Raw genomic sequence first — 26,790 nt, forward strand, 5'->3', positions numbered from 1 at the left:
GGTGTGCCCCAAGGCTGTGTTCTTTCTCCTGAACTGTTTTTCATTTTTATTAATGACCTCCTGCCTGAAACTTCTACTTACCTGCTGCGATAGTACTCAATTTTTCATCTTCAATGGCAATGTATGATAAGTTCATTAAATTCTTAGCTCAATGAAACCAATTTAAGTCCTTTACGAAACGTAAAAGACTGATTATGTTAATATGATTCAGATCGTTAAGATTGTTATCGAAGAATTCTCCTAGGTAATTCTCGCGTTTTTAGCTAAAGCTGATAATCTAGCAGCTAGCTTATATGCGATCCGCTTGGATAGCAAGCACCATAAGCATTTTAAATCCAGTGTTGTCACTTGACACGTGGTTATGTTTTTCCAGCTGATGTTTGCTTTCTTCATAGCAACTTGCCTTCGCAATAGGTAACATGTAGCGATTGGTATGCCAAGAAAGCATGAGCCAAACATGGTAGAATGAGTTGTACTGTACCATTTCTGGCGAATTCATCTGTCCTACAATTTTCTTCAATTTCTCTATGGCCCGGCATCCACCAAAGGTGTCTATTAAACTGTTGTGCTATCTCTATTAGAGATCAAAGTTATAGACTGGTATCAAGTTTGTAAAGAAAGAGCCCAGATATTTGACAGTAGCATCACTGTTTGAGAAAATACAGATATCAGATGTTATGACGCGTTCTTTAAGCCAAGACAAGACTTCTTTTATCTCCAAAAGTTCCGCCTGGAGTACGCTACAATGATCGGGAAGGTGTTCAGAATAATTCGCCTCCACCAACCCCTTCATATGTTTTTGACCCACCTGTGTAAAAGTGGATTGGCTCGTCTTCCAGGAAAGCCCTATCTTCCCAGAAAGATCTGGAAAGTATAGAAATCAGGATCTTTCTGTCGAATTAAAGTTGGGGGACGGTGTCCCATGTGTGCTTTGATTCTAAATACTTAAGAATTACTGAGTCGCCAACTGTGATGAAGCTTTGAGGTGTATGTCAAGATGTGTTAGGTACAGTAGGGAATCGAGTGCCGCAGAAGGGTTCGTCCGAAGCGATCGGCTTGAACATAGCCCCAGCAATCCACCATACTGGCTGCCGCCGCGTCGGCCGTACATTAAAATCGGTCTGATTACCGAAGTGTATAACCAATGCGTTTTAAGCCCCATTTATTACCAATAGCTTTTTTTGCAAGGAAAGAGAGTTGCAATATCTTTTTAGACTATCTCTTGACATTACGGTTTCAAATTCGGTCTTCTTTATCAGAACCTGGTACTTAGCCTCGTCTGAGAACTTTAATTGAATTCCTATAATATAGACAGGGTAAATATGTAGAATTTAATATTTCCTGGAAAATAGGACCAATTCGTTTTGTGTGGGTTGACACCAAGTCCACAAGGATCAGCCCAAGGTATTTATTTGTATAAGACATTTTGTAAGACTTCTTTTGAGGTGTTAAGATGCTTTCCTGAGATCTCCAAAGCAACGTCATCCGTATAGGCAATCACTCTGAAACCCTTCGCATCCAGATGAGTTAGGGAACTAGGGCTGACAACTCTCAACCATTCCTGTGTGCGAGTACTGTTGTCATAAATAAAAGGGAACTAAAGTTTTAAGCAAATTTGAGAAAGCACTTTTCATGACAAGAATTACTCTTGGAGACTTTGTCGATTCCTCGCAGGAGGCAGTACCCGTGAAAAAAACTTTAGGTGGCATATCAGGGATGGATCCATCGCACTAACCATCATACAACGGGTACTTCAGACGAGTTAGGATTTCATTTTCCACCAGGTTCCATAGCAGAGGGTATTAACATGTCCTTTTCCATCGAATTCTTGACAATTGACGGTCTTTCCTCGTGTGGACTAAGCCAATTTAACTTCAACAAATTATTGAACCTTATAATCTTCTCGGACACACTTGATGCTGGTATTGCTGTTAATTCAGCCAATACCCTAGTTGTCGAAGAAGACCGACATCACCCAACATAAGACCTATATTTTAATTTAAATGTATGTAATGTTCCTAATTGCTCCAAAGAAAATCTTGAATTTAACTTTAAAAAATGCGGACTTAATGAACTTTTCAATCTGTTATTTAATGTTAACTGGAATCATTTGTTTGAGAACTGTGACATTAATGCTATGTTCTATAAATTCTACTGTTTTCTCTTTAACTTTTTTTATGAGACCACATCATCGAAAACCGCGCAATATTTCTAAATATCCTTCATGGTTTGACTCTTGCCTAAAAAACTTAAAAATTTAAAGAAACAAGTCCTGGATTAAATATAATAAAATAAAAGCTGATAAGAAATATGTTTATTGACTATTCAGATATTCTTTATTATGACTTTATTTTAAATACTGAAACCGACATAAAAGACAACCCAACAAACTTTTAGAGCTTTGTTAATAGTAAGAGAAATACTGACGGGTAACCAAACTGCATGTCTTTCAACAACGAACTTAGCCATGACTCTGAAAAAATTTCAAATATGTTTGCAAAATTTTTCGAAGATGCTTTCGAAGTAGCGAATTTCTGTCAAACGCCTGAGTCATTGGCCCTCTCACAAAATTTCCCTCATTTGAATTCAATTAGTCTTTGAATCTCTGAAAAAATCGTTCGCAAAGCTTCAGAACTTGAAGTTTGGTATAGCCCTTTTCCAGATGGTGTACCTTCTTATATTTTGAAAAAATGCGCATCCTATTTATCCTATCCTCTTCATATTCTTTTAAATGAATCGCTGAAATCTTCAATTTTTCCTGAAATTTGGAAGAGTTCGTACATAACACCGATACATAAAAAGGGTAGTAAAAATGAAATACAAGATTATCTTCCCATCGCAAAACTGCCCGTCATCCCTAAGTTATTTGAGCCCATTATTGGTAAAGTCATATCGTTTAATTGTAAGTCTATAAGTTGTGACAGTCAACATGGTTTTGTTCAACCTCTTTCATTTCAGTTCTTTTTGTTAAGATTCGTTTGAAAAACCGAAACAAGTTGACTGTGTCTTCACACAGATTGTGCCATAAAACATTAACTTCCAAACTTAAATCCCAAGGCTTTAACGATAAGCTTGTTAGTTGGGTTTCGACGTACAATAGACCATACAGAGTAGTTTTAAGGAATAAGCGGTCATCATATTTGTAAACCAACTCTAGCGTACCACAAGGTAGCCACTTTGGACCTTAACTGTTTATTTTGTAAATCAATGTGTTTTACACGCAAACAAAATGTTTTGAATTTTAGTTATCAATTAGACTCTTCTTATTTGACTAACCTCTCTATTCTTTCTCTGACCTAGGTATTATTCTTGATTTAAAATTAACTTTTACAAATCATTATGACTACATTATTAAAAAAGCAACTAAGACACTCGGGTTTATAAAACGGTTTTCACATGATTTTCGCGACCCTTATATTCTTAAACTTCTTTAAGTGTCATTTGTAAGACCAATATTGGAATATGGCTGCATAATATAGGCTCCCTTTTATTCAGTTGATATAAACAGAGTAGAAGGAGTAAAAAGAAGATTCATGCGCTTCTGCCTCCATTTCTTCCAATAGTTCAATAGGCTCGACGAACTTCCACCAAACAATCATAGACTCATGCTCATAAATCTTCTATCGCTTTCTAAACACAGAGAGTACATTCAGCTGTGCTTTATTATAAAATTAATGAATGGGTCAGTCATATCACCATCAATTTTGAAACAGTTAAACTTTATTTAAACCCGTTCAAGTATTAGACGACAAGTTCCTTTACGTCGTATATCAAGCGGATCGAACTATGGTAAAAACAGTCCCCTCAACCAATTGATTTCAGTTTACAACAAGTATTAATTTTTATACATGTATATTTTCAGTAAGCAATGATTTTAAAAGTAAAACAGTTAAATTAATTTGTTTCAATACTTCAGTTTAGCTTTTTTTTACAAATTACTTAAAGTATAGTAAATCTATAAACCTAAGAATAATATTAGTCTTAAGTTCTAACGTTAGTTTGTTCCCTCTGCTTAAGAATCTCCTAGAAGAAGAGTTGTCCAGTTTTGAGTTAAATATTCTTCTAGTAGCATTAAGTGAACTAGTTGTTAGTGAAGATGTGTCCATGTTGTTAAAAGCACCATCGATGTCAGGGAAAGCACCCAAGGTGAACTCTCTTTGATGAAGGAAGTATTTAATTGTACGTATTAAGGTGTGTAACGCTGTTTCCACCGATTGGCCTTTACAGTAGGCAAATAACAATCTCAAAACATCACTAAAAAGCTAGTCGCTAGTTTATTTAGACTAAAATTAAAATGTAGTTCAGCATAAGTAATATAAATAAATTGTAAAATTGTATCATTTTGTTTTTAAATTTTCTTCAAAATACTTTTAAAAAAATCTTAAACTCACTGGCACCATTAACCATTCGAATAATCAAGTTAAACCAAAACCTAATCCTTTCTTTTTTAGTAGAGAATATAAAAATCCCCCTTATAAACATCCACCATTAAAATTCTTACACCACAAGAACACAATCGAGTCAGTGTACCATTTGAAGTAAGCAATTATTTCTTCACCAAGTACTGGCTAATTTTATTAATGTTTCCCTAGAAATGTGCCTTGTTTTTATTGAAGCATTCCTTTTTTAGAAAGGTATTGTCTTTTGTGTCTTCGAAATAGTCTAAAGTAGAATGTTGCAAAATGGAAACAATTCAGTAAAAAAGTTCTCTAATTTTGAATTGAAAGTATATCATAATTTTGAATACCTATAGACTTTAAAAAGCCAAGAACATCAAATTATCAACCACCACCTAGTCATCGATTTCAATGCCGTATATAACAGCATCTACAGGGACCAGCTGTATTCTCCAAAAGGGTTGGAAATAACTTTACAGAATCGGTAGATGTCAAAAAAGTCTTTAGACAAGGTGATGCGCTGCAATGCGATTACTTTAAAATCATCCTTAAAAGAAAAGTGCAGAGCTCCAACATCAACACTAGGGGCATTTTTTTTTCAAAAGCCTGCATAATTACTGGCACTTGACATTTCAAAAGCATTTGAAAGGGTTTGGCATCAGGATCTCTTTCGATTTGCATGAATCCCTTCATCATTGGATTAGTAATTACCTTCCGAATCGTTCAATACAAGTAGTATTGGATGGATTCAACTCTGAAAACCAAAAAATAAATGCTGGTGTGCCCCAGGGCTCTGCTCTATCTCCAACACTCTTTCTCATTTTCTATTAATGATCTTCTGTCTGCAACTTCTAATCCAATACATTGTTTTACTGACAAAACTCTTAGCTTTTCATATTCGTTTTCGGATTTACATCCCTCTTCTTCGGATATGGAACTGCAACGACAAAATATGATAAGCTCATTAAATCCCGACCTAAGCAGCATTCTACAACGGGGATTAAAAAACCGCATGGAATTTAATGCTTCGAAAACCCAATACTGTCTGCCTGTCTGTATCATTGAAGCGAGATATACCCCCCTTGCCATTATTCACAGAGTGCACTTGCATCGAGGAGACTGAAAATTTCGATATTCTCGGTATTTGTATTACCAACCACCTTTTGTGGAAAGATCACCCACGCGATGTCGCCAAAAATGCTGCCAGATGTTTGGGTTTTCTAGGGTGTTGCAAGAAGTTTTTCTCCCCCTTTGATCTGGCTGTTATCTACAAGACTTATATACGTCCAAAGCTTGTATATAACTCCCATATCTGGACTGGTGCTCCTGCAACTTACTTAAGCCTCTTGGACAGTATTAAACGTAGAGCATTTAGATTGATTGGTGATATTACCATCGTAAGATCATTTACGTCGTTTTAACATCGTCGAAATGTTTCTTGTATCACCCTCTTTTACCGTTATTTTAATGGTTTATGCTCTAGGGCAATAGCGAGTTGCATTTCTCCCCTTAAACGGTTCAACCGTAACACTCGCGCTTCTAGGAATGTTCTTCAGTATACCCTCGAGCTCAACTTCGGTCGTACTGTCAAGTAAAGAGATTCGTTCTTTAGCCGTACTACACGAATGTGGAGTTCCTTGTACTCAAAAACTTCAAGTACCAAAACGCTTTACATAAGTAACAACTTAACCCAAATTGTAGTCCCCTTTAAGTAGTTATATCCTTTGGTGCAGTTGTAAATAAAGTGATCCCACAAAAGTATAATTTTTTTTTTGTTTTGACTTGGCCTCAATAAAAGCTTAAAACAAAATCAACAAAAGAAGAACTTTTCAATCTTATAGTTGGCGACCACCCTTGTTAACTTCCTTCCATATTTTTGTTCAACATTAAAACTTCGTCTATTCATTAAAGTGCATTTATAAAAAGAAATAAAGTAGACTATAAGAACTTAACCATAATACAACTGTATGCGTCTTGTATATGTATGTATTTGCACTAAAGGGCTATAATACATGCACCAAAAGTGTTTTTATGTGGTCGGTTGGTTGGCTAGATAAAAGTACGTATGGTATAGCTATAGGTTCTATAAACTCTTTGAAAAGTACTTACCTTTCCTCAAGCAATTTCTTTCATTAAGTGTAAACAATGAGGAAACACTTCACTTACACGAAGTCTCTGAGCGCTAGGGCCGGGGCCGCGGCCACACCGAACTCTTCGTACCAAAATCATGGCTCATATACCGCATCATAAAAATGAGAACACAAGTACCATAATAATCATGTATTTTTATATGTTCTTTCCTACGTTCTTAGAGTACATATAAACCTACATTCAGTGTTTTTAATGTTCTCGTTTGACGTTTTGTGGATGATATGTCGGTCGGCCAATGAACGCAAACATTATACTGTACCCTCTTGACGTACACACATCGCTTTGATGATTAATCTTCGCATTTGCATATGTAAGCTGTACTGAAACGGTGCGAAATAACCACCGCGGTAATCTTTCTGGTTCGCGCGAAGATCTTAATCATGGTTATGTCTAGGTCGATGACACCATCACCGCCGCCGCCATTATTATCATAGGCCCTATAGAAGCTTAGTTAAAAGTTGTTGATGACTTGGTATTGGTATTGGCGTTGGCGTCTTCTAGTCGTTCACCTGTTGTTTTTATAAAACATATAAAATCCTACTTAGGTATGTAAAAATGTATGTCATAGGTAAAGGTGGTGTGCCTTCTAACTGCAATTCATTCAAATCTCAAATCAAGTTAACAACTTTAAAGTATTAACCCAATTTATCTACCCTATGTTTTTGTATTTAAAAGGGTATTGAAACAGTACTGTGTGAGATGATTTTTACAAATCAACTTTAGTTTTAGTAAATTCAAATTTGACAGATGTCAGATGTTTATAAAAGAGTACAATCTTTTAGGAATGAATTCAACTAAAAGAGTTTAATTTGTAGAAGTTTAACGACGTTAGTTTTAGTGAATTCAAATTTGACAGATGTTAGATGAGATCAGCTTATAAAAGAACCAAATAGTAGACCAATTGCCAATTTTGAAATGATGTGAAACACTTCTCCGTTTAATATTTCGTAAAGTCTGCTTGGAGAAATGTTGCTCTCAACAAAATAGAGTAGGCGGATTTTCTGCAGTATTGGGCAAATGGCAATAAAATAGTTCATATCTTCATTTTCTCTTCTATTGCAAAGCCATCATATTTGTGGTAAATCTGCTCGATGAGGCATAAAGTTAAAGCTAAGAACTTCCACACGTGCTCTAAATATGTAGCTTATAATTTCAGCCGAGTATTCATTACGGAAATAGTTCATTCCGGAAGAAATTTGGTGATTGAGATTCTTATAAGTGCTCCCAGACAATGTTGAATTCGCTCTGGATAGATGTTGGTTATAAATATAAAGAACTTAGTCCACATCATAATGAAGGCTAGTTTTGCTTCATTACTTTTTTGTTTGGCATATTTTGAAAAATTGAGATTGTGTGTAATCCAGGTACTTAAACTCTTGCACAACGTCGATTTTTATATTATTGAAAGACCATTTTTCGTCGAGTTGTCTTCTCGTTTGACGTGCTTCAAAAATCATCACCTTTGTCTTTCTTGTATTGATGAAATGCATTCAGCGTGTTTATTAGTAATTGCAGAGGAGTACCAAGTCATCAGCATATAACAGAACATTAATTTGTATATCAGCATACGATATCCTTCCTGGGAGTATATCACAAATGTCGTCAACAAACAAAGCAAAAAGTAGTGGACTTAAAATACAGCCCTGTGGAACACCTACAGTTGTTTCAAATCATTCTTAGAAGTCCATTCCATGCCACATACAGATGCACTAGATGAAGCAAGATATTTAGAGTACATGGTTAATAATTTTCGAGAGATTCCTATCGTTGAAAGCTTGAACAGCAAAGCCTGTCTGTTTACATTTTCAAATGCTGCCTTGAAATCTACGAAGCAAGCTCAATGGATTCTCTAGCAATGCTTGACAAAGCAAATATTTGATCCATAATTGAGAAGCGACCGAAAACCAGCTTGGATTATACTTAAAAGGTTTTTTTCTTCGATCCATTTGGTAAGCCTTTCGTGTAGAATCGAAGTAAGAATCTTCCTCAAAGTGCTTAAAATAGAAATAAGGGCGTGGAGATGTTGAAATGACATAAAACAAGCTGTGTGCGAGGTATTAACTAAATTATTTTTTTATATCACATCATTGAAATGACCCCCTCGGCTTCTTTCGGTTGTGGCACGAATCTGAGTGGCCCAATTTTCAATGATTCATCCGCATATATTCGGCTGAATTTGAGCGATGGTCTGTGTTCTGTTTACCTTAAGTGCATCGGTCGATTGGGGTTTATTGGCATAGAAATGAAACTTCAAGAAAGTCTACGGTAAAAAGTCTAGCAGGGATAAAGCGCATGACATTGGTGGCAGGGGTGATGTACAACTGTGAGAGGTAACTTTACCCTCAAATCGTTAATACAAAATGTTGATCGTGGCGTTTGCTGTGTGGCACGAAGCACCTTCCCCCTGGAACCACATGTCTTCTTGGTCCATATGGTTCCATTTGGGCCATGAGAAACTAGTTTTCATCGTTATGTAGCGCTCGCTGTTGGCGGTGATCGCCTCACTAACCTCGTTTTCAAAAAAGTACGGACCAATTACACCGCCGGCCCAAATCACACACCAAACGGTAACTTTTTGAGCATACATTATGACCTGGTGAATATCGATTGGTTTGGCGTCGTCCCATATACGGCAATTTCACTTGTTATCGCAGCCAGTCATCCAATAATGCACTTCGTCACTAAAGATAATTTTTCGGCAAAAATTGGAGTTCCAAACGATTCGAAGCCCAGTCAGCAAATAAACAACGGCGTTGTCCATGGTGCATCCAGGGTGCAGGTCCAAGTCCCGAAAAATTCGCAAAGTCTGCGAAATGTCGAGTTCTTATGAACGACGACTGCTGATCTTGCGTTTCTTAAACGAATTGGTGTTGGATGATTGCTTACTGAACCGATCGTCTCAAATTGGCCACCAAACGTTGAAGACTGTGAAGGGCCACACCTTCTACCGTAAAATGGGCGCAATGTGCTTAACGTTTGGCTAACGAACAGTCATTTTGATAATAAAGTAAATAAACAACTGAATAATCAACAAAACATTTGACAGATGTCACCAAAACAACATGGCCGCAACCGGGCGCCAAAATTTGCCCGTGTAAATTGAGCATTTGAAACTTCCAATTGAAATTAATAATTCAAAATCAAAAGTTATTTGTAGTTTCGGACTCTTTTTTCATCTGAGCCTTTGACATTTGACATTTCCAATTGACATTTTTCAGTAAAAGTTTGAATCAAAAAAAAGTCTACACAGCATTGTTGATAATCTCCATGACATGACAGTAAATTCGCATATACGATAGACCTCCACTTTAATTGCCACCTTCGCTGCGTTGCGTTAAAATAGAAGCAAGGCGATGATGTGTGAGGAAAGTATAGTTCTAGCTCAAGCACAGTTAACTGCATTCATCGGCTTTCATGTGGGCTGAATAAGACACATTACCACAATGCTAAGCTGATAGCCATGCCGCTGTTGGCAACAGAAGAATTATATACATAGATATCATAGGTATTACTCATGAGCTCTCGATGCAAATCCGTGACATTGGATTGCTTGTGTAAAGCCCCCGCAGAATCTCCCAGTTCTTGAGTTCAAGTTGAATTATACACAGAGGTAGGACGGACGGCATGAAAATATTTCTTGTCAAATACATGACTATGGGTTAACTGTATTTCGCTAAGCTAAAAAAGAAATGAAAAAAATTGAGCGAAAGGAACTACGAAAACAAGCAGAACCTTCTCTTTTTCCGTCTTGATTTATGGATGTTCCAATTCTAGACAATTATTGATTTTGTTTAGCTTTTGGCCTGTTGGATTCGAGAAGACAACACAAAATTTATTTATATCGCCTCGAGTGTCTTGTATGTGTGTAGACTGTAGATATACCTTTATAGAACACTTCACATCATTATTGTTCTCCGATGTACTGTACATTGTCCATAACATCACATCAGGCTTAGATACATATAACATATCTATCTATCAACCTTCCTCACATACATACATATATTCTACACCTGAAAAGTAGGTAGGAAAGTATATTTTGCACGAATATAGCAATACCAACAATTATGTTTTCATCAACATACAGTTGTGGTCAAAATAATAGAAACATTTCTTGCTTTTGGGATGAAAATTGTATTTCTTGAAATGTTGTTTTAAGCAGGATAATAATCCCAAGTATACTTTGATGATAGTGGCATTCTAAATGCCTCGACTTAAGAATCATTTTATTGATCTCATGATTTATCTCACCGAACAATGGAAACAAATTTTTAAATCGTTTTGGAGAAAGAAAGATTATTGCACTTGATATTTCAAAGCCATTTGATAGAGTTTGGCTCTCTTATCGAAAATGGGTGTATTTGGTATTGATAAATCTCTTCTTTGTTGGGCTAGAAACTACCTTTTGGCCCGTTCAATTCAAGTTGTATTGTACGTTTTTAAATCTGATAACCACAAAATAAACTGGTGTGCCCCAAGGTTCCGTTTTGTCTCTAACACTATTTCATTTTTTTATACACGATCTTTTATCTAAAACTTCTAACCCACTTACTTGTTTCACTGATGACAGTACCCTCAGCTTTTGATGTTCGGTTCTAGATTCTCATCCTTGTCCTTCGGATGTGGACTACCAACCGAAGCGTATCAAAAGCTCATTTGAGGTTCTTACAAAGAATTCAAAAGAGGGCTTTAAAAATAATAGGTGACTGAGCGCCGCCGCACAGTGGCCCGTTTATGCAAAACTGCTTGCAATATTCAATTTTCGAGTGGGTCTTTAATGAAAAACTTTTTAGTTCATTGGATTCACAGATATTTGGAGCTCCAGTAATCGAAAAAATTATTAAATTTAGGTTATTGGTGTTCCTTATAGAGCAGGCCAAAGTTAATGATTGTTTATGATGATACTTTTTTTAATTTTTTTCTTAACTTTGAATGTAAAATCTAGAAAAAGGGCTTCGAAACGCTTTTCGTTTTTGTTTTCATAATATGCCTTGCCATTGTTTAGATTGATAATTCAAACAAAACGTAATTGTTTAAATTTAACGTTTTTGGAAACATTACTTTTTGCACACTTTTTCGACTTCAATTTTTATAGAAAAAAAAAGATACAACAAGTGGTGCCAACTCTCTGATTCGGAATCCTTATACATAACTTAACGTAAACCCAAAAGATCAGCTGAGTCATTTTTAATCTTGTTATAAAATTTTAAATAATGCATTTGCTTTCAAGAACGATTGAATAATGATCAGTTATTTTTATGATAAATATTAGGAATTTATTGATAAGATTTAAGGATAAAACAATTTTGGAACATGTCAGTATAAGGGTAGACAGACAGGTATTTTTATTAAGGTGTCTTTAAGTAAAATTAGTATGAGTATTAAAAGAGTCTTGAATGCAGGTATTTACTCTAGGATATAAAAAGATGAAACATTAGACTAAAATAATCATGTCCTATATGCAAAACGACACAAAAAAACCTCAATAAAGATGAATTAATTGTGGATGAACATAATTACGAATATGGAATCTCTCCACTGCACGCTAGAATCAGATGCATTTAATTTATTTTTAAGGTTGCGTATACCCTTCGAGAAGAAGGAGATGGCACTGATGATTTGATTGGGACCACGAAGGCTGAAAAGAGAAGAAAACAAGAGATCCAAAGGCGTTTTCGCGATGAACTTGGCCTTGATGTGGATATACCAAAGCAAGGGTTTGGAAACACTTATGACGGAAACACATCAAGAAGGTTTTTTGAACGGTCTTGTGCAACCACTTGAATACCTGGAGAAGTCAATGGAGAAGTTATAATGAGGCTGAAAGTAATATTGCACGTTTTGAATTGCAGAGACGTAGTGAATGCAGATAAATTTTGGGAGTATACTAAAAAAACGGCAGAGCTTTTAAAACAAAAATTTGGTTCATAGTCAAAATATCATTGAATATCAATCACTACCACTTGGAGAACTGTCAGAAGAAGATCAGGAATGCAAAAATAAAGACTATAAGAAATATCAATATCAATATACTTGTAAAGTTTCAAGAATTTGGCAGAATGAGGACCTATTTAACATGCTTGCAACCTCTTCTTTCTTCCTTAAGGCATGTGAGAAGCCAAAAAAGATTTGAAAGAACGGAACTCTTCAGAAATTATGAGTTTATTACACATTTCCCCGGACTTAGATGATAGTTTTCAAAAAATTTAGTGTTTATATATTAATTTGTGTTGTCTTTAATTATTTTTCCACTGTTTGACTTGTAATAAATAACCAAATACATTATGTTTTTTGAATACTGGAAAATAAAAAAATGCCTGAAAATTAAAAAAAAAAATACTTTTTTCTTAGTTTTACTCGAATTGGTCCCTTTTGCTCTACTGTTTCAATTCACTCAGATTACTTAAAAAATTGATTTTGAAGATTGCATTTTAAAATACCGTTATGTTTATCACCTGTGTTAAAACTTCTTATTTTAACACAAATTTCAGAAACATCCTGTTAACAATTTCTTTTAAAGTAACAATTTTTTTAGCCTTGAAAATTTCCTTCAAGATAAAAAAGAATTTAGTAATATCTTTATTCTTTTAGGAGATATGATTTTTGGAACCAAAGAATTCAAAACGGGCCACTGTGCGCGCCGTTGCAAGTTTATTATCTGTCATTATTTCATCGCTATTGACATAAAATATTGCTGTTGAGAAATAGCTAGTTGGATTCCTTCCCTCAAACAAATCAACCGTCTTCTAGAAATACCAATTTTTTTCGTACTGTTAAGTAAATAGATTCTTTTTTCGCACTACACGAATGTGAAATGCTTTACCAGTCACAATTTTTCAAACTCATTACAATTGCCAAAAATGGCATCCAATATTGCTTTTTAAAAACCAAAAATTAAGAAAATGTTAATTGAAAAATGTGTTACCTCTCACAAGTCCAACAAACATACATAATTACTAACAATTAAGTTCTGTTCATATTATTTTGGCCATAACTGTAAGCAGTGTAGGTAAAATGTAAAATTATGAAGTGCTTATGTTGTGTGTTTTTGTATTGTTGTTGTTTCAAGGCATTGTGTCTCCTCTCTTGACAATGGTTTTGGAAATATTTATAGGATAAGTGCTTTTGAAATATGCCTTCCTTTTTCTCAAATCCCCCTTTGTTCCGCTTTCTCTAATATTAAATCAAAAATATTGTATACACACTCAGAACTCTCGAAAATGAATCTGGATTATTATTTTCTTTTGATTTCAAATCGATTTAATTTTGTGTGTTTTCGTATAAGTTTTTTTTTAGAAAAGAGAGAATCTTAAGAATGTTTGTAATGAAATGTTAAATTCTAATTATACATTGGTTTAAGGTTATGTTATGATTTTTGGGGTCGTTTTATGGTATAGCTGTGAAAAGCATTATATTCTGCTAAAAGGAGGATAACCACAGTCTTGTCTTATTATAAAGTGCCTCTTATCGAGAAAACAGAAATGGATTTTATGACCCTCGGTATCATTTTTGTTCACAAGCACCCTGATAGAATTGTTGGTTGAGACTTAAGACGGTACAAAAAGTCGGTAAGTAACTAGTTATGTTTAGGCCATGGGTAATGAAGATGTCTTGCTATATAAAAAAAATCTTAAGGAAATTTTAAGTAACGTTTTGAATGTTGAAGTTCTGTCATTCATTACTTAAATAAATAGTATTGTTATAAAATTAAAGAAAAATAATGTATTTCAAAGTATTAGAAAACACGATACATAATTTTATACAAGATGGATTGACTCGTCTTCCAGGAAAACCCTATCTTCTCAAAGAGGTCTGGAAGGTCTAGAAATCTGAAAGGTTCCGTCGAATTGCAGTTCAATGGTGTCGCATGTGTGCTCTGGAATTGACTCTAAATACTTAAGAATTACGGAGTGGCCAATGTTGTTGTTAGTCCACTGCAAAGAAGCATTGAGGTGAATAGCAGAGCTTGCAGCTATTTGTCTGATAAATATATCAAGAAGTGTTATGTAGAGTAAGGTGTCCAGTGCCGCAGATGAGGTCGTGCGAAGCGATCCGCTTATTTATAGGTAAGCTGAACTTTGGACTTTATTTAGTTTATCCCGGCTTATAGCTTTTTCTAAAGCAGTCCACTATACTGCCACAACGTACACTTAAATCAGTCTAATTACCGTGATTCTTGGTTGTAAGTCCTATCTATTACCAATATCTGTTTTGCAAGAAAAGGGCGCTACAGTAGCTTCTTTGACTCTGTCCTTTACGTTGCGTTTCCAATTTAGTTTTTAATCTAAGACAAGACTCAGGTATTTGGCCTCGTCTGAGAATTTTAATTGGATTCCTTTAATATAGGGAGGGTTGACAATTGGAATTTTATATCTCCTCCTGGGTTAACACCCAGTCCACACCGATCAGCCCAAAGTATAAGTCTGTCTTAGGCATTTTGTAAGAGTTCTTTTAAGGTGTTAAGGTGTTTTTCTGAACTTCTATAGCAACGTCGTCCGCATAGGCAATCACCCTGAACCCTCCGCACCCAGACTAGGGATAGAACACCACCTTGCGGTGTTCCTCTACTATAGAATTATCTGCTAGAAGAGTTGCCCAGTGTTGAGTTAATTATTCTGCTAGTAAGCTTTAAATAAATTAACTCCTGAAGCGAACTCTCTACATTTAGAGATGCTAGTGCAGATGTGATTGCAGATGCGTCCACGTTGTTAAAGGCACCTTCGACGTCAAGCAACCATAGTGGACTCTTTATGATGGAATGAATATTCGACGGTGCGTACTAAAGTGTGTATCGCTGTTTCCACCGATTTACCTTTACAGTAGGCATGTTTGGCCGAAGACAGAAGTCTTGTATCGATACTTGCCTTTAAATGGATATCAATCAATCTTACCAAGGTCTTAAGAAGGATTGACTGGCGAGCATTTACCTGCTTTGAAAACAACTTTAACTTCCCTCCATGCCGAGGGAACATGTACCAGGAAAAGACAGCTGGTAAAAATTGCCTCCAGGATTGGTGCAATTATGTCAGAAGTCTTTTGTAGTTCGGCTGCTATTATTTCACCTGGTTCTGCAGATTTAAATGGTTTGAAGCTGTTGAAAACCCATCATAGCTTATCCCATGTGATCAGACATTGTAGATATGTTGTATTAGAACTTGAATGTATATGACTGTTTCAAGTTTCATTAAGGGCACTACCAGGAAAGTGAAAGGCCAGTAGTAAGTTCAGCGATACATTACTTGAGTTCGTCCAGTAGCCGTCTGCATTTTTCAAGCGGCTTGGCATCGCTAGATTGGTTAAAAGCATTTTCCGTAACCCAGAAGCTTCAGAAGTTTCTTCTATCAGCCACAGAAATATTGCCAGGAAGATCGCTTAGATTTCCTTAGCGCCTTCTTGTAAATTCTTAGGGAATCCCAGTGAAAGGCTAGTCTTAGGGCTTTGGCTCGGTTGAAGAGTTTCCTGCATTCTTTACTGAGCGAGTCAAGCTCTGAGGCCCACCATTGTGGTTTCATCGTTCCTCTTATGAGTATAAGTGGACAAGCGATTTGAAGCTGTTGAGAGTTCATTGTAGATTGTCCCTTGTGATCAGACCTTGTGGACATATTGTATTGGAACTTGAACGTATATGACTGTTTCAAGTTTCGGTAAGGGAACTACCAGGAAATTGAGTGGCCAGAAGTAAGTTCAGCGATTCATTACTTGACTTCGTCCAAGAGCCGTCTGCATTTTTCAAGCGGATTGGCATCGCTAGATTGGTTGAAAGAATTTTCCGTAACCCAGAGGCTTCAGAAGTTTCTTCTATCGTGTCGCAGAAGGATCGCCAGGAAGATCGCTTAGATTTCCTTAGCGCCTTCTTGTAAATTCTTAGGTATTCCTTGCAAGAATCCCAGTGAGGGGCTAGTTTGGCGGCTTTGGCTCGCTTGAAGAGTTTCCTGCATTCTCTTCTAAGCGAGTCAAGCTCTGAGGCCCACCATTAAGGTTTACTCTTATGAGTAAAAGTTGGCAAGCGATTTCAAGCGATCTGTTCATAGCTTTTGTGAGGTCATTGACTTTGTTGACAAGTTCTTTAGCGTTAGAGGAAGGACTAGATAGTCCAGGTTTTAGCAAACTTTGTACTAAGTTCCTGCATGAAGTCCAGCCAGGTTTCCGATAATTTCGAAAAGTCAATGGACTAGAGTTTTCATCCACGTTGATATTGAACTGGATATAGCTTTGATCAGAAGATGAGTGTTCTTTGGAGAGGGGGAATTATCCGAAAAAATTGAAAAGAACGTCTTTCTTTCAAATGTCGGTCCAAAATATACAATCTCTGTTTTGATACCTTTCAGATAGTAACGTATCTTCACTGATTTTCGTTATTTTGAAATGATAATACGCATCTTCAAAAAAATAATTTGGAATTTTCTTTAGATTGTAAGATGATCTTCAAGTTTTGTTTGAAGTACTCTGGTCAACAGCTTTTAGCGTTTGAGACTTTAATGTGAAATGCCACTGGCCGCCAAGATCATGCGATTTGACACCGCTGGAATTTTTGTTTGTGGGGCTACGCGAAAGACCGTGTTTGTGGAGATAAACCTTTACTCTTGAGCACTTAAAAACCAATATTCGTCAAGTTATTACTGAGATAACACAAAAAGTGGTTGAAAATTGCCTAAAAAGAATCGATGCTTGCAACAATTCGCGTGGCGGTCATTTAAACGATGTAGTCTTTCTCACATAATGTAAACATTCAAAATGTTTAAGCGTAATCGTTCTTAATCTAGGTTACCTTCAAAATAAAACAAAATTAACATTTCCTCCATTTAACACGAGTTTCCGTAATAAATTATCACCATTCTAAATGTAAATTATTAGAACATTTAGTTTAACTTTATTTAATATCGTGCAGAAGGAACTCATTTGTTGTAAAGAAATTCCGTGCAGCATTCTATAATTTCTTATTTCTGTGCCTACGTTTGTATGTTCCTACTTCATTGATAGTTCTTATTTCAAGTGTTGCAAAACGAACTTCCTTTTTTTTTAATTTTGTTGATATGGCTTCATGTAATTAAGTTAGTCTATTCCTATAAGCTCAAAAATCTCAAAGTTCTATCATTAAACCTTAGCGATGACATATTCCAACCAAAAACTTTAACCAGTGGTGTGATAATTAGTGTGAAATCTGATATACCCCATAAGTTTTCCGTGCCTTAATACCTTTTTAATTCCACGTCGTATAGGACCTCATACTTCTTACCTGCATTACGCACGCTTCTAAGTAACCTAATTCTAAAATCCATTGTATGTGCCTTGAACATTGCTCTACATTTTTTCATTAGCTCATCCTTATACCAAAAGTTCCGTTGTATTGTACTCATAATCAGACAAAAAATGTAAGTTCTTTAAAATACTCGTCTCCCCACTCGTAAAAATAGCCTCTCAAAAAATAAATGATTGTGTAACTTTGATAAAATAGGTCATTGGGCTCATATTCGCTCACATCATCGCCTAAGTCCAAATGTGTCATGCTATAGAAATAAAAGACGGAAGAAATAAAATTAAAAAAAAAAAATATCAAGCCATCGGATCGGTGACGGATAGCTGTGAGCCCCTCCCCTGCCATATATGGTGTAATGTGTAAGCCATATAGGTAGGTATAAAATATCTGTTGCGTTATATACCTACCTAGGTTGTTTCTTACCACGTTTTTATTTTGAAACCACAGAAAAAATAGGAAATAAAAGAAAACAAATGCATTCTTCTGTATCAAGCAGCTTATTAAACCTTTATATAAACGACTTACAACCTTTTATATAGAGGTCTCCCCGTTTATAATTTCGTTCTAGTTTATTTTTTCTTTCTTTTTTATTCTTTATGGGTTGAATTTTTCAACGACTGACATCCAACCCACAAAGCCAGACAACTTATTTAGACCAACAAATGAGCTTGTTTTCAGCTTGGTCAACAACCCTTAAGTATGTATTGTATATATTACATACCTTGCAAAAGAATAATAGAAACAAAACATTTAGAATTTTAAACAATACAATGTGCCGGCCATTTGAATGAAAAAGTCGCGCGGCTATAAAAAGGTTTTTAACTTCTATATTTTTTTTAATTTTTGTAGCCAATTGTAAATGATTAATGCTTGGCCGCATTAGAATGGTAGAGATATGAAGGTAGGTAAACAAACTCACGAACCACCTAATTAATTGGCTAACCTTACCGCAAAAATTCTACAATACTCGTATAGGCAGACAAACAATACTCGTATGTATAGAGAGTTAGAAAACCACTATGCAAATGCCGGGTTTTCGTTTTATAGTTGAAATGTCAAATCGTAGTTGAAAAAATGAATGAAGTCAGTACTGGATTTGGAAAAAGAAAAATTGAATTGCATCAGTCAAAAAATATAAAATGTTGAGCTTTGATATCGATAGATCAATAGTTTTATGGGCTCAAAATGAAAAAAATAATGGCTCGAAACCGATCAGGATTGAAACCAGCAATACCTGAAAAAAACTAACGATTTTGGCGGTTTTATCTATTTTTTGCTATCTTTCGTTCAGACCTCGAGGTCGAAAACCTGGATTATTCAGAGGACCAATCAACGTCATAAAGAAGTAGAATTTCGTGGATTTTCGGGTACGGCTCTTTTTTGTCTAGAGAAAAGACAACTTGACTTAAAATAGTGTAGAACATGTAAAAAAGAATTGAGTTCACTGCTAAAAATAGATGGATTTTTCTCTTAGTGTGAGCAAGTCGGAAAGTTCTCATTTAGATAATTTGATACCTAATGCCATAAAGTTTCCACAATGGAGCTGTGAAGTTTCCTTTAGCGTGTATTCCCGTACGACTCACCTGGCCACGTAAGTAGTGTAACAACTCCCGAAAATATGGAAATGGCAAGAGCAGCTGTTCTACAAAGTCCAAGACGCGCAAACAAACTTAGGTCTTACGCATTAATCGTTCATTCGTTCGATGTATCGTCAAGCGAGAGTTGAACTTCCATCTTTATAAGTTGACAATTGTTCAACAGTTGAAACCCACTGATGATCACTAACCTTCAGAATTTGCAATAGAGTTGCTGACGTTATTTGAAATGAATGACGATTTGCTGTTATTTATGAGTGATGAAGAGCATTTTCACCTCGACGGTTTTGTAAATAAGCAAAAATTCATTTATTGTATTGCGGAAAACCCATTAAGCCTCCACAAACGATTGTCGATGACGGTTTGGTGTGCCCTTTCCAAAAAAATATTAGTCATTGGTCCTTACTTTTTTGAGGAACAAAGATCCACGGCAACTGTCAATAGTTCCCGTTACATTTACATGCTTACTATCTTTTTAAAATTAGTTTCGTAGGAGAAGTCAAACTGTCAAAAGTCTGGTTTCAACAAGATGGAGCAACTAGTCACACTGCGAACGCCACAATGAACGTCGTACACGAGGAGTTTCCCAGACGCCTAGTTTTATGTTTCGGAGATATGCAGGCAAGACTACGCACTCTAGACGAACTTGAGGATGTAATGAATACGGAAATTTAATTAATAGACGAAAAGTTGCCTCACTCACTGACTTCTTGCTTCAAACAAGATGGACGTAATATGCTCGATGTTCGCTTCAAAACTTAAAATGGCACTTATTTGTGTATGGTAGAATACTAATAAAATAATTGTACGTCTAAAACATCATGAGTTATATCTACTTGTTTTGGTCTCTATTCCTGTGAAACAGACTGTATATTTTCATAATCTTTCCATCTTTTCGTAAAGTAGCTGCAGTCATATTCTTGTGCTATAAAGTACGCTCCTTGATCTTCTTTTGCTAAATGATGATTGGTTTCCAATTGGTATTCCTCAATATAGTATTTAAAAAGTGTAACCCTTCAAACTTTTCCTAAAGACAGGCAAATTTTCAAGTATACGGAAGAACTCATGTTTTACACCAATTATAATAAAAACGAAAAAATAATACAAGACAGTTATAAAATACTACACGCCCATTTTCAAAACGTTCTTGCCTTGCTTAACTTTTCGAACAAGTTGTTTGTGAGATTGTATGATTTATTAGTATGTCTTTTTTACCAAAAGCAACATGGTTTTGTGAAAACAAATCAACTGTTACAAATCTTCTCACATTTTCAAACATATTTTCATACGTTTTACAACAAAATTATGAAGTTTACTGTGTATACACTGACCCTTCTAAAACTTTTGACCAGCTTATCTATGGAATTATTTTATTTGAACTTAAAACTCTGTTTTTACCATTTTTCTAACCTTGAAAACAGATACTATGAGTTAAAAAAGAAATATTGTTGCTCAAGCTGGTGTTCCCCAGGGAAGCCACCTTGGTCCCATACTATTCATCCTGTCTTTTAACAACTAAACGTCTGTCAGCGCGCAAGTCATTTTTGATGATGATATTAACATTTTTAAAATAATAAAGTTTACAATACGACATTTATAGTTTTGGATTTTTGTGTGGGAAAAATAGTAAATAGTCTTGCCCTCAACCCTTTAAAATGTCAGACGATAACTTTTACTAAAAAACGAATTGGTAGTGTATTTGATTATTGTATATCACAGTAAATACTCTGTCACATTTAAAGATTTAGGTGTTTATTTCTGTTGCAACTCAGAATAAAACATTTTATAATATTTTATTGTCAATAAGGCAATAAATAGTACCCGTAGCATGATGGTTAAACTATCATGCAAGGGGTCTTGGGTTAAATCCCTACCTGTGCCATTGGTGAATTGACAAATTCTTCAAGAGTAATTCTTGTCATGAAAAAGTGCTTTCTCAAATTAGCCGTTCGGATTCGGCATATGAACTATACGTCCCTTCCATTCCTTACAACAGTACTCTCACACAGGAATGGTTGAGAGTTGTAAGTCACTAGGCCCTGGTTCACAACGGACTGTTGCGCCACCCAATTTTTAAGGCACGGCTAATTTTTCAGAAAACACTTTTTCATGACAGGAATTACTTTTGTAAAATGCATCAATTCCTCGCAAGAGGCAGTACCCATGAAAAAACTTTAGATGGCACAGCCAGGGATCGAACCCAAGACCTCTAGAATGACAGTCCCACTAACCATCATACCACGGGTCTATGCTATCACTTAAAAATAGAATTCGTGACTTATTCGAATTATTATTTGTTTGTATATTGTGCGCGGACTAAAGGTGTTATGAGCACCTTCATAATGATTAGACTTAGACTTATTACGGTTGAAGTGTTTGAGGGGAGGAATGCAACTGGATATTTAACTTAAGCATTGCTAATGAAAATAACGATAAAATAATGACAGATATGAAATCTTATGACTCGTCGACAACGTCACTTATCATTTTTAGAGCTTTCTTTTGAATTCTGCCTAAGAGACTCAAGTGGGTTATTCCCTGATATGGGAATTGTACTGGATTTTCCGACAAATATAGGCTTTATAAATAAGAAGCTAGATCGAAAGACCCATGGATAGTAGACAGCATTGGGGGAGAGTAACGCCTTTGAGACAGTAGCCAGCATTGACTTTTCGAGGCATTAAATTCTACACGGTTTTTGATTACTCATTGCACAATGCTGTCAAGATCAAAATATAATAGCTTTTCATAAGCTGCCGTTGATAGTTCACATCGGGAAGACAAGGATAGGAATCTTAAAACGAATATCGAAAGCTGAGAGTACCACCAGCGAAACAATTTAGTTGGTTAGAAGTTTCATACAAAAAATCATTTTTAAAAGAGTAGTTTCGGAGGCAAAACGGAACCCTGGGGTACACCAGCTTTTATTTTATGAATATCTGGTTTGAACCCGTCCAATTCTATTTGAATTGAGCAGTCTGAAAGGTTCTGAACCCAACAAATGCCTTTGAAGTATATCGAGTGCAATAAGTGTCCTTTCTTCAAAACGATGTTCGGTGAGATGAACCAAAAGATCACCAGTGGACCTATTGCTGCGAAAGCCATACTGCTGGAAAAATGAGCAGCGTTTCCATGACCCTAAAAAGAAAGGACATAAGTGTAATTGGACAATAGTTAAAGGGTGAAAAGGATTTGCCTTTTTTAGAGAGAGGCTGTATAAATGCTGTTTTCCATTCACTCGGAAAGAGACCTGTAGAGTAGAAAAGAAAAAAAGTTAAGCAGTGATTTTGTCAGCGTTGAAGAACACCTCTTTTGAACAAGTACTCTAGCAACTATACGAGTGCGAGAGAAGATTCGCTGGATAGAACCGTTTACGCTTTCAAGTACAGGCGGAATCATGTCACTCATTGGCAGCATCGAATTAAGAGCAAATTGGGCTGCAAGCAAATCGGCTTTATCAATCAGGCTAACAGAGGGAATGTCATTAGAAACGAGCTTGCGTCGGAACCAACGATGACGTATTGTTACAAATGACCAGAAATGTTTCCTATTTTTGCTACAACTGCGAATTGACTATGGGAAATTCATGCTATAGTTTACAATATTTCATTGTTCTTTACCATAAAAGAAAAATTCATTGATTTTTCAAAAAAAAAATACTTGATTGTTTTTAAATATCAAAATGAAAGCTCTATAGTACTAATTCAACTTGAAAAGCAAGAAAACGAAACCCATTGGGGCCCTTTTAATGAATTTTTTTTTCAAGCTTTGCTAACCTGTGTAGAAAAAACAGCCATTAAAAAATATATAAAAAAGCTAAATTCTGTCGCATTCCTCTGAGTACATATTGTCCGTTGAATGTTTACTTTTTGGGTGTGGAACTAGCCACTATCCTACCATATACAAAATAAATGTTTTATTGTAGCACCTACCCTTCATCCTACATACATTTATTGCTGTTGTGGTAAATGCGGTGAGGCAATAAAATTAAATAAAGTGCACGGCCTTTCATCCAAATGCCAATATATCCCAACAACTAATGCGGTTATGTCCCATAACACAAAAAGGATTATTGTGTTTGATTCGAAAACAGAATTTTGTTGGAATTTTTTAAAATTTTGTTTGCCTTTGAAAATAAATTTGATATGAATTTTTCCAATTCTATGATTGAATTTACTTATTGATTTTTATTTTGTTCTTTTTTATAGATATTCCAGACATTCCTGATGACATTAAGCATCTACAAAGCCTACAAGTAGCTGATTTTAGTTCAAATCCAATTCCAAGATTACCAGCTGGATTTTCACAGTTAAAAAATCTTACAGTGTTAGGCCTTAATGATATGTCATTGACATCGCTGCCGGCAGATTTCGGAAGGTGAGTTTGAAGTCATTTTAAGAAGTGATTTTACAAACTTTTAATCACAATTTATTTCTTTGAAACTTTTTTCCAGTTTAACACAACTTGAATCTCTGGAACTGAGAGAGAATCTAATAAAACTTCTTCCTGAATCAATTAGCCGATTAACAAAATTAGAACGTCTTGATTTAGGTGACAATGAAATCGAAGATTTACCCCCACATTTGGGGTATTTACCTGCACTGCAAGAACTTTGGTTGGATCACAATCAATTGCAGAAATTACCACCTGAAATTGGTTTGTTGCGGAATTTGATTTGCCTTGACGTATCTGAAAATAGGTAAGATTTCTTTTTAGACATGAATGATTGTGATAGTGACATATCTAGTTTTCAATTAAAATTAATTAATTTATTTTTTTTTATTTATAGACTTGAAGAACTGCCCGAAGAAATTGGTGGCCTGGAAAATTTAACTGATTTACATTTATCACAAAATTTATTAGAATCATTGCCAGATGGAATTGCTAAATTAAGTCGTTTAACTATTTTAAAATTGGACCAAAATCGTTTACAAAGTGTAAATACAACTATTGGAGCGTAAGTTTTATATTTTTATGTATTTTTTTTTAAAGTTATTTAAATTTGATTAAATGAAAATTGTATTTATGTGTGTATTACATATGCAAGAGACAACCATAACATAGGGTATTCTTAGTTAAAAAAGAAAAAAGCCTACGTAATTCATTTTTTCTAGGAAATGAGAAGATAAAAATAGAATCCATTAAATGTAATTTTTAAGGTTTTTATATTATTCTCGTTAACTTGATATTTTAAGTCCCTCGAGCATCATAAATTTATTGATTTTCATTAAAGCTGAAAAAAATCGTTATGAAAGTTATGCAGTTTTTTTTGTAGGACCATGTTTTTTTTAACTTATTTTTCAAAAACCATTGTGCTAGTATTCGAATTATATAGCCAAAGAAGAATACAATATTTTCGTATGTATTGGTGTTCAAAAATTTGGGTTTTTAAAGATTAAGTTTTAATCGGTTTTATATTTTGCGCACTAAAGGGTTATAAACATCCTTATAATGATGAAAGACAGTGCTAGCAATTAGGAAGGAGGATAGGATTAAAAAAGAGAAACCGATGCACATTGGTTTTGAATGTATGTTCATTGTTATTAGAGGGAAATATTGAATCTGGTAAAGCATTCCACATTCGTGTAGTGCGGCTAAAGAAAGAATCTCTGTCCTTAACAGTACGTCCGATATTGGGCTCAAGAGTAAACTGATGGACATTCCTAGCAGAACGGGTTTTACGGTTGAATTGCTTAAGAGGAGGAATGCAACTAAATACTTCACAGAGGTAAGAGATCGATCCCCTATCATTTTAGAGCTCTTGTTTCAAATCTATCCAAAAGACTCAAGTACGTTATTGGAGCACCAGCTAAAATATGAGAGTTGTAACCGAGTTTTGGAGGAATAAAAGCTTAGTAAATTATAGCCAGATTTGAAGGGGTAAAAAGAGTCTTGCATCTTCGGAAAAAACCTTAACACTTAGTAGCATTTTTGGCGATGTCAAATATGTAATCAATCCACAACAAGTGGTTTGTGATGCACATTCCTAGAACTGAAAGCGTTCAACCAACCAATTAATGACTATCCATGAATAGTGGCATTGGGGGAGGGTTACGCTTTTGCAACAGTGGACAGCATTAAATTCAGATTAGAATTTAATGAGTTTATCATACGCTGGTGTTTGTAGTCTTTCCGAACAACAAGTTAAAACATTTATATTTAAGACTGAAATTATAATTGTTTACGAAAATGGGAGTTTGAAAGAGTAAATTCCAGGTTTAGTGAGAAAGTTTGTAAAAGCGTTAATGTGTAAGAAAAGCTATACAGATCCAATGCCAAGTGAAGTAAGAATAACTTTCAAAACCTGGCCTTATTGCACTAATAATTTCAATTTTCAGCAGTTACCAAGTGAAATTAGACCAAACCACTTTGAGAAATAATATCCCTGAAACCCCCCACTATACGATTTATGGAAGGTGCGAGGTTGATTGTATGCCAAATTTCTTTCCATTACTGACAACCCACACCAATAAAACCGATTTGGCTATATTGCACTTTGTTTAAGTTGAAGTGAGACCAGCTGTTGAAAATTGGCTTTATTACACTTTACAAACGTAAAATAAGACAAATTCTTGAAATTTAGCCTTATTTCACTTGGCTTTATTTCACGGGGGGATCTATTTCATAAACATTGACAATTGCGGCAGAACACACTTTGTTAATTTACAATTTGACAATTTTCAAAATCTTTCCCATAAACAATTTTACAAATTTCTAGATTAATATTAAAATAACCTACAATTGTCATCTTTTCGTAACGTATTTTTCCGAAAAATTTGTACCTACTGACATTTCTTTTATGAATTGAAAAACGGGGTTGGGATGCGACCCACACTGATAACTTCCCATCCCATCTGTCGATTTGTATTGCTAAAAAGCTTGTTAAAAAAGTTATCAAAATCTGTTTTAGTTAACGAGATTTTTAGTCGAAAAAAATATTTTCCGTGAAATAAAATTAGTTTGATACCAATATTTTTGATTTTTGGAAAGATATTTGAGTCGAAAATCAATTTTTACCAACTTTCATAAGTTTTTTTTAGATTTTTATTTATTGTAAACGAAAAAATCAATTCGATTTTTCTCAAAATTTAATAGAATGTTGAAAACAATATTTTTTAAATTTAGTTTAAAGCCAATATCTTAATATTCTGAAAAGATATTTGAGTTGAAAATCAAATTTTACCAACTTTTGTCAATTGTTTTTTAGGTTTTATTATTTTGTACAAAAAGTCTATTCGATTTTTTTCGAAATTTGACCAGATGTTAAAAACTATTTTGAAGATAAAATCTTTTTTTTTTGTGAAGTTTTTAAGGTATGGATTCCCAAAAAAAAAACTTCTCGAACGTAATACACACTCGAGCACAGACATGTCTCTAAAAATCTTTTATA

General features: G+C 35.0%; 1 protein-coding gene across 15 annotated transcripts in view; it reads left to right on the forward strand.

Moving 5' to 3' along the window:
• LOC129953701 (protein lap4) overlaps positions 1–26,790 on the forward strand; it is a 448,072-nt gene that overhangs the window by 132,999 nt on the left and 288,283 nt on the right. For all 15 annotated transcript variants that reach the window (XM_056067065.1, XM_056067064.1, XM_056067066.1 and 12 more), the window contains exons 3-5: positions 23,609–23,777; positions 23,854–24,099; positions 24,190–24,357. In XM_056067065.1, the coding sequence (XP_055923040.1) occupies positions 23,609–23,777; positions 23,854–24,099; positions 24,190–24,357 (583 nt within the window). The remainder of the gene's footprint in view (positions 1–23,608; positions 23,778–23,853; positions 24,100–24,189; positions 24,358–26,790) is intronic.

The sequence above is a fragment of the Eupeodes corollae genome, chromosome 1, assembly GCF_945859685.1.
Source record: "Eupeodes corollae chromosome 1, idEupCoro1.1, whole genome shotgun sequence".
NCBI classification, from domain to species: domain Eukaryota; kingdom Metazoa; phylum Arthropoda; class Insecta; order Diptera; family Syrphidae; genus Eupeodes; species Eupeodes corollae.